Here is a 13,129-nt window from a genome sequence, read left to right as displayed (position 1 = left end):
AGTGGCCTACGAAGAAAAAACTCCCTACTAGTACCAATAACCAGGTGGAAAGGAAAAGCCAACCCAACCTAAAACCAGCAACTGACGGCGCGTTCTCTGTTAAAGCCCGCTGCCGAAATGAAGGATCTAGCAAATAAAAATGAGGAGATGTTCAGATGGCCAAACCCCTCGACTAAGCGAGCGATCTCCGAAGCAAATAAATACGGAGAAACATGCTCTACCTGCCGGACGACGACGGCAATGAGCTCAACTGGCAGGCTGAGACAGAGACGTACAGAATGTTGATGACTCTGCGCTGATCGGAATCATAGAAGACGACTCGGCGCAGCGCAATTGTACAGAAACGACACAAATCCCTAGAGGCGAGCACAGCACAATTAGCAGCGCGTGGACACTTTGGCCGCACAGAACGCTTTACTAGATGTTCGCGTCTCTTTCGATGGATAATGACCAGCCTGTTGATCTTGCGTCTCTTTCGACAAGCGGCGTCGCACGCGACCGGGTGTGCACTACACCAGCGTGCATTGGTTCCTCAATCTGATGCCCTCAGTTCGCCAACCGGCGTGGCAGCCACGAATGATGCGGGCAGCTTCTACTATGTAAACATCTCGTGTCTATGGAGGGGTCGTTGCACTGAAGACCACAAACGACGGCAAGTCATCATCCGGCGTCTCCGGCTCGCGGGTGCGGGGGCCTTTCGTGCGCCTGCCGACATCTGCCTATCAGAGGCGATTCCGCTCGGAGTTATCTGCGAAAGGTTGCCCTGACGTGGAGTGTTACTGCGGAAGCTATGGGCTAGCACCCGATCCCCACAGGAGCCATGATTCGTGCTCCATGTAGGGAAGGGGGGGGAAGGGGGGGGGGAAGGCCCTCGAAAATCGTGTCTGAGTACCTAGACAACGTCAGTTAACCGTTATCCAGACTATTCATCAATCGTCATACGGTCGTTATATAGCTCAGAGATAGAAAGTAGACTGGATTAATCTTCACATTATGGCTGCAGAATGTAGATATGAAGTGGTGTATTTGTCTAAATATCTTGCATACTATTATTTCGGCATGCGTAACATCACAACACGTCTACAGAAGATTGCAGGGCTGAACCAGTTATAGCTGTTGTTGCTTCCGGGGGGTGGTGTTGTGTACAGCACAGCTCTGAGACAATACATACAGTAGAGTCGGGGGCGTGTTTTTTGAGTCCCCTTCTCTGCTTCCGCAGCACGCCAAACTTTACTAACACATTGACACGTTGTGCGCATTTCCTGCTGCCTACGCAACGGGACCAGAGAGGTGTGCAGATCTGTTTTTACCTCGAACAGTAGGCACTGCTCCCAATCGGCGGCGCGGGACCGCCACGTTGTCGTCGTAACCCGGGTGCTCTACTTTGAAAAACGCGGCGTGGCAACTGCAGCTTCCGTTATTCTGTACCCTTCCTCTAGGAGATTGGCAGAACACTGAGTAGCAAGCCCATTTCGTGTGTTTCGATGAAGAAACCCTGCGCCCGCCTGTGGTGGCGTGCGAGACCTCGGACCACAGCCGCAACGTTGTGCCGATGATTATGGACAGCCGCACCAGCATCTAAGTGGATGCAGAACTCGCCTCTTGCTTCAGAGCGTTCCGAACTGGTACGCTGGCTGCGATCCGAGGACACTGCCTTTGTGAAGACGTCGGACTACACAAATCTGCTAAGACACTCCTGCGTTCACGTGCCTGTGTGTTCACTGGCCCTAGCAATAACTCTTCGAGCGCACCTTCGTCTGCAGTAATATAAAGCATGTAATTGTCATTCATCGGTTTTTCTCTGCACTACCCGCGCGAACTCGTATGCAGCGGCCCGGCGGCTCTCGCCAGGGTGCTGCCACACTGTAAGGTTCCAGGTATCTTATTCTAGAGTCCAACACAGCTAACGACAGTGCACCGTTCCCTTCTGATTGTTCTGTGCTTTTGATATTTCCTCCTCACAATCCATCGGGTAAATATCCCAGAGTTTGCTGGCCTCCGTGTGCCCGGAATTTCGGCAGTGGTGACTGCTTTCCGGGTATCCCTGAAGGACACGGCCTCGATAAGAGGTCTGGCGCTAGCAGTGGTCCCATCGAAGAACGCCGCATCCCATGTTTCCTTCTCGCTATGGCCCGTAGTATAGACTGCTGCGCGAAACCGGCGACGACGCTTGCTTCCAAGCCTCAAGTAAACAGCACTCTGCCTTCAGCAGATGAGCGCCTCTGAAAGCCCTCCTCTGTGAGTTCAATTCTACAGTGCCGACCGACGCCAGCAAGCTCTACTCAATGCTAGCAAACGCCGTCGCCAGACCGTAGCGTACGACGCTTCTGGTTGCCCGCCAGCCCCAGGGATGTTTCGGAGACGACCAAACGCCATTGAACCTTGATAAATTGATAATGACCAGAAACATCTCGCGGAAACAAGATGACGCAATGCAGCATGCACCAAGATACGATGCGTTCCTTCCGCCATTTGGTGCGTTCACTATTTCCATTCACTAATCTGTCTCCGAAGGCATTTTCTTTCGGCGTTCCCGAGCACCTTCCCCGGCCGCTCGAGTATGACCAAAGAGTATACGGGAAACAGCGGCCTCATCGGTACTTTCAGCCACGCAAGCGTCATCCTTTCGTCTAACATCGTTGCACTCTGTCGCAGCCGCCGTCGGCACATGGCCGCCGCGGTGTGCTTCTTCGGCGCCATGTCTTTCATTCTTTGCCCGCTCGTGTTGCGGCCCGTGAGCAGACGATAGTCCCTCCGCGTCGCACTTTGAAAACATGCCTTGACAAACTGGGGTCACGCTGGGCTCGGATCTCCGATTCACTACACAGTCCCCTACCTGGTAGGGACTGGATGCAGAGCTGCCTGCTGGCTGACCAGCCTGAGCCGAGCGCGGAATACTTGTCACGCGCCCGCCCTGGGAGGGAGCGGCAGTTCGTCCATAAGAGCGCGCGAGGTCGCCACCTCTGGTCACCTCCCGAACGAGATCACAGCCTCGCATTCGCCCGCCGCTTATCCCGTCGCCGTCGGTGCGACCTTCGGAGTCGCCCGGACCCACGGGGAGGACAAGATACGTCAAGCCTAACGCCCCGCAACACAGACACGACACCCACCACCAAAGGACGCACAACACGAGAAGAAGGATAGCCGCGGTCCAGTGAGCAGCAAGGAAAGCGCGAAGCCCACGCAGCTTAGGAACGAAGACAAGAGAAGCCGCAGAAACATGGAGGGGCGGATACATCAACACTTGTGCATACGCCAGGCGCTGCGTCAACGCAAAAGGGAAAGTCTCGAAGAACGGGAGAGAGGCAGTTAGGTCGCTCTCGGGTCGTTGCTGTGGAGTGCGAGAGGAAGGAGGAAAGACAGGCGAAAAGACAGGCGGAAGAAACAAAGAAAGGAACGACGAGACCGAATTTGCGGAAGTGCCCGCAGGATCTTTAACCGACGTGCCCACCGGCGTAGCAGGCAAGAGAGGTCTGGTCGCTTTGGCGACGGGGTTGTGATTCGAGGTGAAAAAGAGAAGCGAAATCATAACAGGCGGTAAGCGAGAGTTCCACTCATTGAAGGGATAGGAGGTAACGAGGTACACATCCAGATTGTGGTCAGAAGGGAGTTGCGAAGCATCTAGGCTTGCAAAGAATGAGCCGGGCGCCCCCCCCTCTGTTTCCTCTCCATCAGATGGAACCGCCGCGGGCTTCCCAGGCTCTTTCCCGTGGAGAGAAAACGGGAGGGGGGGCGCGTACATCTGCGAGTCAGCCGGCAGGAACTCCCACGAACGGTTTGAGAAGGGGACTACTGCCACAGCGATGGACGCGGGGGGCGGGGCTGAGACCCCCGAGAGCAGGCCCGCCCAGGGCAAGGCTCCGGTAGTCGCCGACGAGAAACCTGCGGCAGTTTGGCGGGGTGTCGCGTCCTTGCCGTAGTTCAGGCTTTGCTCCGCGGACGCTGCAGCGGTCGCAGCTGAAGAACTCCACGCAGGCACTTCACGTCCCCCGCGCCACGGATGAATGAGGCGGCTTCTCACTGAAGAAGAGAACATGTCTCCGGGGGCCGGAGGAAAAAGATGACGCCACAGAGGGCTTACATCCTCAGTAGAGCACCGCGTGACGAAACTCGAGGCCCCTTGTGCGGAGCTGCCCGGCAGGAGAGAAGCCGGAATAGACACTGACCAAGTGGAGTTCACGTGGATGAAGGCAGCCGGAAGCGAGGAGTTGGAAGAGGGGCTGAAGGCCGAAGAGGGAGAGAAGGTCCCCGCAGCGGGCTGCTCGGAAGGTGCGGAATCGTCGCGATCGAAGGGCGATCTGCTGAGAGCCTCTGAGAGGGCAGGCGAGTAGTCAAAGTAAACAGGGAACTCTGCAAGAGGCGGAAGAGTGACAAAAGCTCTGAGAAGAACGAAAGACGAAAGACCAAGGAAAAGGAGAAGTAGCGCTGCACACGAACAGCACACGCACGTGCCTCCCATGACCACCGCCACCCTCCACACGGAGTCTGCAACAGAGGACCAGACGGGTGCGAGAGCCGCAAGAAGACCTCGAGCGGCTGCCGCCACAGGCGTGGCTGAGCGAATCAGCGCGGCGCGAATTGACACGAGACCCTCTCCCCTGCCGTCTCCGCTGCATTCATCGGGACTCTCACCCGAGGGACTCAAAGGCGAAACCTTTTTGGGCCTCCCAGCTGAGTCTACAGAGGCCGGATGGAGCCGCAGGAACTGTCGCCTAGACGACGCGACGGGCTCAGCAACCGCTTTCGGCGGCGGTCGCCCCTCGGCGCCTCCGTGGCGAATGACCGCACCCTCATGAAGCGTCACCCGGGGGCGGTCTATCCTCGGGGAAGGACTGTCTCCTTGTGTCTGTTTGTGGCTTATAGGGGACACTTCGGAGGAACGCGGACGCGTGACGCGTTTCGGTGCAGACGCCCGTGTGCTGAGAAAATCCGCAGAGGCCCGTCTGACGGCCGAGGGGTGCTTGCCAGGTGCATAGGCAGCGCTCGGGTAAAGAGCAGGGTCAGGCGTCCTCCATCCGTCTGCTGAAAACCTTCTGTCGCTCGGTCCGTGTCTTGGATAGGGGCATGACGAGGCTCTGCGAGCGCGATCGAGCACCTGTGAACTCTTCGCGCTTGCTCGCCACGACTCACGCGCGACGGCACGGGACGAGCGAAACCCGGACTGTTGACGAGAGACGTAAGACGCAGACACCTGTTCACTCCCACCCGGTGCCTCAGGTTCGGATTCGCACGACGGTGACTCTGAGGTGTCTGTACATGTGCGGAACGAAGGCGTGGATGAAACTGAGAAGGAAGCCATGCTGGTGGCCTCGGCAACGGGGTCACTTCCGGCAGCAGGGGAGCAGTCCAGTCGCTGCTCACCTCCGCCAGCGGATGCGGCAGAGTCCATCCCCGTGTGCGCCAGACCACATACGAACTCTCAAAGGCAAACGCTGCGGCAACACGGGGCAACTGCCCAGGCTCGCTCTGCAGAACGATCTGGCGCGAATACCGCGGAGGCACTCATGCGTGGGCATCCGTCAGATAGTCCGGTACACAGCTCAGGAATCCTGCCGGAGTTCGGGGCTCACAGCGACTGGACGAATTTCGTTTTGCGCCAGGTACAACGGATAACGACGCCTAGGTACCAACCGTCAGAACGCTCGCAGGGGCAACGATCGGGGCGAGCCTGGCTGCGACGGGCACGTGGAAGCACTTTACTCCAGCCTTGTCAGAGGTTTTCGAGACATTCAAACGAGCAGCATTCGGGAAAATCTCTCTGCTGGGAAGCGTTGTAGTCAAAACGTGGTTGTGCACAAAAGTTGAGGCGCTCTGGCGAACAGAAAATCGATCGCGACCACGGACGCTCACAGGCACTGAAGAAGCGCTGGAATTGCCACCGCCGGCGATTCACGTAGACGACGCCGCGGTATTCTGCTTCCAAGTTTATGTAGGAGGTATGCAAAATGTAGGAGATAGGCACTGACGCCTTGTAACCTACACCATTTTTTCCAAACGGGCGAAATGGTCATGCCTACGATTGCGTGCCTTCCGGGGCTGGGGCTTCGCCGTGCTAGGTGTGCAAGCACAAGAAAGAATGAAGGCGTAGCGAAACACTCCGCGTAAACGCCGAATATTGCGAGAGAAAACTGTACGCGCAAGAGGAGAAATTGCTCCCGTAGCCCGTAAGCGCTAAAAGTTTCGAAAAAGACAGACACAACCGTTGCCTACGCTGAATGTGCACACTTTTGCATGCCCTGGCGTATTGGTTCTCAGCTAGGGGCTCGAGGCTTTCAAGATGGGCTGCGTACACTACATGTGTGTGCTTGTTCACGTTTTGCTCTCTTTCATCTCAGGACATCTGTCTTTTCCCTTGCACAGCACACTTCTCTTGGGATCTCCGTCCAGTCTGGGGTCTTTTAGGCAATACCACCTTCACCTGGCTGAGACGTCCCCTGTTTCTGCTCTTCCCTACAGTGCCAGGCACCCCGCCCCACCCCTTGCGCCCAGGTACTGGCGTGTTTCCTTGACTGGCGACCATTCAACATGCTTCTTTGCGCATTTCACTCTGGCAAGAAGTACACATGTGCAAATACCTCAAGTCGGCCGACGGTTCTTCTGCGTGTGTATTGCCCGTACACAGGAAACCTTGTCGGTATTTGCCGCCCATGCTCTGTCCGGGGCCCTCAAAGGGGATGAGGCGCCCAACCAGGTTTTCGATGCTTCCGAATTCCTGTCGTCATCCGATGCCACGGGTTCACTAGCGACAGCTGACGCGAGACTTGTAGTAAGCGTGGAACTTCCATGGCGCCCGCGCGGTCAGCAGAATTTCAGCATTCCTAGAAACACGTCGACAGAGGGGGAAGTGCAGGCAGGTATGGCAACAAAGCTGAAGCGTACGACTGTATTCTGCAGATTTAGAGAGATGACGCGCTTGATGCAATTTAGAGAAGTGCGCTCCTCAACGGCGCGGCGGAGGCTTTGAAGTGTCGTTGACCGGTTCACCACAATGCCAAAAATCCACTGCCTCGAGTGGATCAGATTCCTGACCAGGTTGACCGGTGCTCGCGGCGAGTTGCGTCAGAATTGTGCTTTCTTGACAAGCGCAGAAGGTCTGTGTTCGATGTGAACGGTGTGAAGCTTTAACCACCATGCCAGTTGCACACCTTCGTGTTTTGCTCGCCAGCAACCGTTCAACACCTGCGTCTCCGCGCTACATATAATTTGGTTGAATTTTTAGCTGGCTTGAGTTCGTCTCTAATCAGGACTTTTTCGCCGCCGACAATCTCCATCCAGCCGGTAATGAAGTTGTTGGGCGTCGCCGGCGAAGGTGGATTGGCTTACGGTTGTCGTTCCGGCATTGGAGTCGAAAAAAGTACTGAAGTTGTGCCTGATTTTGCTTTTCGGAAAACAAGCAGTGACGCGACATTCACGAGACACACTGTCAGCAGTCTTTTTAGGCTTGAGCGCACCTAAGTGCTTCTGAGGGGGGGGGCCGCTGAGCATGAAGATCCCCATGGCGGCGAAGGCATCGCTTATGGAAGAGCCACCCGGTCTCGAGTCGAACTGGCGCCCACTTCGCGTGTTTTTTCAGCGCATCGCCGTATGGTCGTATTTGCTCGAAAGCCGCATGAACGGTAACACCCAACTGTAGAAGCCACCCAGGCTGCCTCACTGTAAACGGTTGCCCGGCCCCAGGGAGCGCTACACCGATTGCGAGCAATGCACCAAAGATGAAGATCAAGGTATCATCTTCATCTCTTTAACCTGTTTGCAACCAGCAGTGGCGCGAAGATACCGCAGTCTTCACGACGCTACCTGTGAACACGATGTCGATCCCAACTCGGCAGCCATCCTGTCGCGCGTGCCCTTAGATAGCAGGGGAGCGTCTTACTATGCAGCGGGACCATGGAAATGAGCAACGCAACTGTACATGCACATAACCTCTGAAACTTAGAAGACTATAACGTCCCATATAGGCCCCTGATATTTGTGCTTTGCCTCGGATAGCATTTTGAGTTTGTTTGTAGGTATGTGAACCGGCAGGCTCCCCTCGAGCACTGCTGGAACACGGACGGATATGTGTGAGTGACAGTAGTGGCAACCCGCGGGATGTGCTATGGTGGTTGGACCGCGTCCGTGGCTCGCATACAGGATTACGACAAAGGCATTCACCTCTCTTTTTTCCAAGTCTGCCACCTCGTAGATGAGTGCGGAGGGGACTGGGGAACTCGCGGATTCCGCTGCGTCATCACTCTCCTGTGCATCGTCCGGTTCGCCGTGCGCTACGATCGCGCTCGGCGTTGCACCCGCGCCTCCCAGCGCAGTGTGCCACCTGAAAATTTCCGCCCTGGTAGCGCTACCGTCAGCATCCACGCTCGGATGAATAAAGAGGCATGACGCATCTAGGTAGCGCGTCTACAGCAATAAAATCCATGACGCTGCCCTGGAAACAAGCAAGTTCTCTGCAACTTACCATTGCTACTCTCAACCGTATCGCTGCATGCCGCTATGGCTGCATGTACCGTCGCAGCGCATGTAGCACGCTGCCCTTCCCTTGCCGTTGGATCGTGAATAATCATTTACGGATGAGGATAGGGGTGAGGCGGCGCTCATGCTCAATCTGGCGGCGGTATCTTTTCTCTCAGACTGCCGTTGACTGGTCTTGCAGGTTTCCCTGTCTGGCAGCGGACAAGTGGCCTCGGTGTCCGCCCCCGGTGTCCTGCTACCGGGAGTTCCGCTTGGAATCTCATCTTATGCAAACTGCGAACAGTTCTTTTCGCCTGTATGATTGCCTGTTGGCCAGTGAAGCACGGCGGAAGAAGATCAGAGCTGGTGCCCTTCAAGTCACATAGTGTTCCCGCCCGCGGAGGTTTCCTGTATCTTCCACAGTGCATGGAAACGTCTTCCGCAGCCAGGCCCGGCATCCGCCCCTTGACCGATAATGATTGCGTCATCCCGCGTCTGAGCACGACGATACTCCCTCTTAATTTCGTCGTTGGTGTTCGGTCACCGTGGAGCATCTTCCTGCGTACATTTACAGGGTTTACGGGTGCCTCTGTGTTTCCGGCAGCTCCGCTCTGTGTCCATGTCTCTCGCCTCCAGGCTTTTCATGGCTTCAGTATTTCGAGTGCGCGCGCACAAGCAAGCTAATCCGTACGTGCTGAACATCATTAAAGCTTCTGACCCGAGTCGGTGCTGCAGCGCCCCGTCATTTTCGAAACAGCAGCTGGTAGCAGCAATTCGGCGGCTTCTGTGTCGCTTGACGGTCTGGCGTACATTCTCTGTGTACAGTCTAGAGAAATGGCTGCATTGTCTAATACGGGCATTTTCGGGAGTGCAGTTGCGGCGGCACTGGGGAGGCAGAGTGGCGGAGAGAGTGGAGGGTCGGGGGAAAGCTCGTTGAGTCAGAAAATGAACCGACACAGCGCCTCCGCCAGCAACCTTCCGCCTCGCACCTCGGTTTTCGATCGCATTGAGGGCGGCATAGAGGGTCTGCGGCTCGTCACTGCAGCCTCCTCAGGCCCTGCGCGGCGAGTCGTCGACTCCTCGCGCAGAAGACTCGTAGTTGACACCAGCGTGGACGAAGGCGACGATGACTGGGCAGCCGGACGCTTCGGTCCTGCCCGCCGGCGAGGCCACGGCGCAAGATCTGCAGCGGAGAGGTCGTCTGCTGCGTCCAGCCCTTACGGGTGAGCGCCGCCCAGCAGCCCAGGATGGAACGCATGCAGCGCTGCGACAACTCCGCGGTGTCTCGCGTGGTAGTTCCGCACAAGCGCTTTCTGGGAGCCATCTGTTTGTCACTTCATCCACGCAGACACCGACCCGAAAACGTTCATATTCACGTATGCATCAAGATGCGAATGGAGCCTGCCCCGTAGCAGACGCGGGGTATGAGGGTCCGGCCGAAGATCCTCTCGCGAAGCCTCCTGTTGACAAAGACACAGTTCCGCGCGGATTTCCGCTGGGATGCAGTGCGGAGAGGGGCGTGGAAAAACGTTCCCGCCTTCCGCAGCAGCTCACTCGTTCGCACGGTCGTGAACTCTTTCCAGGCGGGGTGCGTAGACAGCTCAGGAGTCCGGTCGTCCGCGCGGAGACCCGTGGGGTGTGGATGTCCCCTCGCCTTTGCGCGGCGACCTTCCACTCATCTCCTCAGCTTTTCTCATCCTCGTCGATGAACTTGTTTTTCTGCTTCTCAGGCGGAGCCGGCCGCGGCCGCGAACCGACGGCATGTGGCGCCACGATCTGTTTGAGGAAGGGGGCGGCAACGTGCCTGGGAGGCGCGCCGCAGGCGACGCTGCGGGCCGCAGCGCGCGCGACAACTGGGACCACGATTTTTTCGAGGGAGACGTCACTAGCTGCCCGGGGTCGTCGGCGTTTATTCGAGGGCTGCCGGACGGCATCCGAGAAAGCGACTTGCGCGACAAGCTCTCCGTCTGCGGGACTGTCGTCACCGTGAAGGTGCGCGCAAACCCGTCTCAAATTGTTGATTTAGGCAAAAACACTCTGCAGTCCCAGCCCCGCGGACGCGCTCGACTCAAGGGTAGGGGCTTGGACTTTGGTGCACGGTGCGGAGGCTCTGTCGCCAGCTCTCGTTGCCTTCTCGTCTGTTCTGCTCGCCAGCGTGATCCGCGTGTGTTGCTTCGGCGCGGGCTGGGTTGGACTCTCAGTTGATGCCTCGACGCAGGCGCGGCGCTCCGAAGAAAGCGTCGGTACAGTCGTATGCGTCTCTCTGCTGTTTTCCAGCTCGAAGGCGGGCGGCTGCCCACAGCTCGCGTGTCTTTCCTGGAGCGCAGCGCGGCGCGGAAGGCCGTGCAGCGCTTCCACGGCAGCCGCATGCGCGGCGCGGGGGCTGGCGTCGTTTCCTGCGTCCTCAAGGTCGCAGAACTCGACAAAGCGAGGCAGCCTGAATCCGCCCCAGTCAATGACGACGCCGACGGCTCCTCCTACATGGATGACGTTTCAGTTGACCCCCGGGCGCGGCCCGCGGGTAGGTGCGGGGGGTTGGCGAGGGGAGGAGGGGGGAGCGGGACGGTGGTCGGCGCACTCGCAGAGAATCTTAGACCGTGTGTCTGAGGAGCTCTCTGTAGCGTGAGAGCGCCCTTGGGTCACGTAGCGTTTTTTGCTACTGCTGCTTTCGCGGGCTGCAAGCAGAAAAGTGTTTGTGAGGAGAGCCTGTAGAAGCTCGACGCTGGCAGCAGCAGGGATGAGAGTTCCTTCAGGCGGCCTGATGCGGTGCTGGATGTGTCGTTGACGTTATTTGGTGCCTTTTCAGAGTAGAGAGGTGTGATGTAGAAAGAAGTGCGAGATTACGAGTCTATTAACGTGCAGGACGATTGCTTGGCAACCAACTCGGTCTGTCGATTCGTGTGTGTTGAGGCCTCGCCTTTCCGCTAGCTGGCTCTCGCCTGGTCAGCAACGGCGTCCTTGTAACAGCGCTTATCTTCTCTTTCTTTATTACGGAGGAGGAATTCCTCTCCACGATTCGTCCAGACTCGTTGGGTCCGTGTGTATGTGTGCAGCTCGAGGCGGCTCTCGCATGCCGTCAGAGTCTTTTCTTCCAGGAGCGGCTCCACGGACATCCATTTTCGATAGACTGAGCTAGAGGCTCCTGCGAATGTTGCTGGACGGCGCGGCAGCTGTGTTCGCAGACGATCCCAGGAAGCAAACGCAACTCTTTTTTCGTTAGTGCCCCTTCACCTTTTTTCCCTTCCATTCGATCGCGTACCTGCTGGCAAGGACTCTCGATTGAGGCGCCCAAACGACACTGCAAGAGAGCTGACCAACTGCAGAAAGCTGCTTCTTTCTTTTACCCCACGAACGACGTGTGCCGCCATGCCACTCTTGCGCAGCTGGCGTTGCTTTCAGAAATGGGGATCTGCGCAACTATGCATACATATATATTTATTAGATATACACTAGATATATAGTTTATATATAGTATAGTATGTATGTATGCACGTATGGCACACTATGCCCGCACTTTGCCCTGCCTCTAGAAGTACGGTACTTACGTATGTATCTCCTTGTCTGTCGAATGGATAACTTACTGGGCGTCATTGGTGCTGCCGCTGTTCCTGTCTGCATGCCTTGCATGGCTGTGGGCGTTTGCTGGTATACTCTCGTGACTCTCCCCATACATGCAAATGCGCACATCTGTGCGCGAGGGACAAGAGACCCGCGCGCGGTTGGATATAGGGAGCCACCCTTGCTCGTGTGTCAACTGGAATCATGTTGTCCTCAACGTCTGCCTCGTGTCCTCTTCTTCGCCGCTCAAGGCTGAAATCCAAGTCAAAGGCTGGAATGCTAAACTCGCTAAAAAGCGGCCCAACTTCCGACCCCAATAAAGGGTGAGGCGTTACATTTTAAGTCATCCGATAAGTCCCGTTTGCACCAAGCCCAGCTGAACGGTTTCCTCCAGTCTCAAAAGCCCTGCAGAACTGCAGGAACGAACGCCGAGTTCGCAATTCCAGCCCCCGCCCTCCCCCCCCCCCCCCCCCCCCCCCTGGTACGGGCTGAGTCTCACAGTACCTCGCGTGCATGCATAGCTCATGAATACTGTTCACAAGTGTCTTTGTAAGATTTTATTCGCTACTAGCGGACGTGGATAGAGTTGCCGGCGAAACCGAGGCTTCGCGACTGCAGAGATAGCACTGGGCACGAGACTGCGACGGCACCAAGCACAGAGGGAAAAGGCGGAAGGCGAGGCAGCCCTCCGATGTTTGCTTCAGCTCCTTTCTTCCACGTCCCCCGCTTGTACAAAACTAGGAGTTCGTGTGCATTTACATGCAGGAGAGCTGCAATACAGTCCCTACGCTGCATGCGTATATTTATAAATATATTAATAAATATATAATATATAAATATATACGTTTGCTTGTGTTCGCGGACAGTCAAGTTCAAGGACATCTGCTGGCGCTAAATAGGAAGATTCGCGTCGTCCGCTGACCGCCTTCGGGTCGCTGAAAACGCCCTGAAGACAATTCCTTGCGCCCACGAGAAATTCTCCGCTGGGCGCGTTGAATGGAAGAACTGCCTCAGGGAGCGATTCAGACGGCCCTTTCTGTAGATTCAGAGGCTCGACTGGAGAGCTGGCTTGGTGTCGCAGGAAAACATCCAAAAATCCCTCCGTGTCGCTCGTGCGCGCCCC

At 56.6% G+C, this 13,129-nt stretch overlaps 2 protein-coding genes across 2 annotated transcripts; one reads left to right on the top strand and one right to left on the bottom strand.

Annotated features, from left to right (window-relative positions):
• Nucleotides 1–2,497: 2,497 nt before the first annotated feature.
• Nucleotides 2,498–5,389, bottom strand: BESB_022820 (uncharacterized protein; the record flags this gene model as incomplete). The annotated part of the gene is made up of 1 exon (XM_029360984.1): nucleotides 2,498–5,389. One exon carries the CDS (start codon nucleotides 5,387–5,389, stop codon nucleotides 2,498–2,500), a length of 2,892 nt encoding a protein of 963 aa, XP_029215799.1.
• A 3,893-nt stretch (nucleotides 5,390–9,282) lies between these two features.
• On the top strand, nucleotides 9,283–11,259 carry BESB_022810 (uncharacterized protein; the record flags this gene model as incomplete). The annotated part of the gene is made up of 4 exons (XM_029360983.1): nucleotides 9,283–9,671; nucleotides 10,179–10,440; nucleotides 10,726–10,969; nucleotides 11,255–11,259. The coding sequence occupies 4 exons, from the start codon at nucleotides 9,283–9,285 to the stop codon at nucleotides 11,257–11,259; spliced, it is 900 nt and encodes a 299-aa protein (XP_029215798.1).
• Between the last annotated feature and the right edge of the window lie 1,870 nt (nucleotides 11,260–13,129).

The sequence above is a fragment of the Besnoitia besnoiti genome, chromosome XII (assembly GCF_002563875.1).
Source record: "Besnoitia besnoiti strain Bb-Ger1 chromosome XII, whole genome shotgun sequence".
Taxonomy (NCBI): domain Eukaryota; phylum Apicomplexa; class Conoidasida; order Eucoccidiorida; family Sarcocystidae; genus Besnoitia; species Besnoitia besnoiti.
The sequence above is the reverse complement of the archived record's forward strand: the minus strand, read 5'-3'. Positions and strand labels throughout refer to the sequence as shown.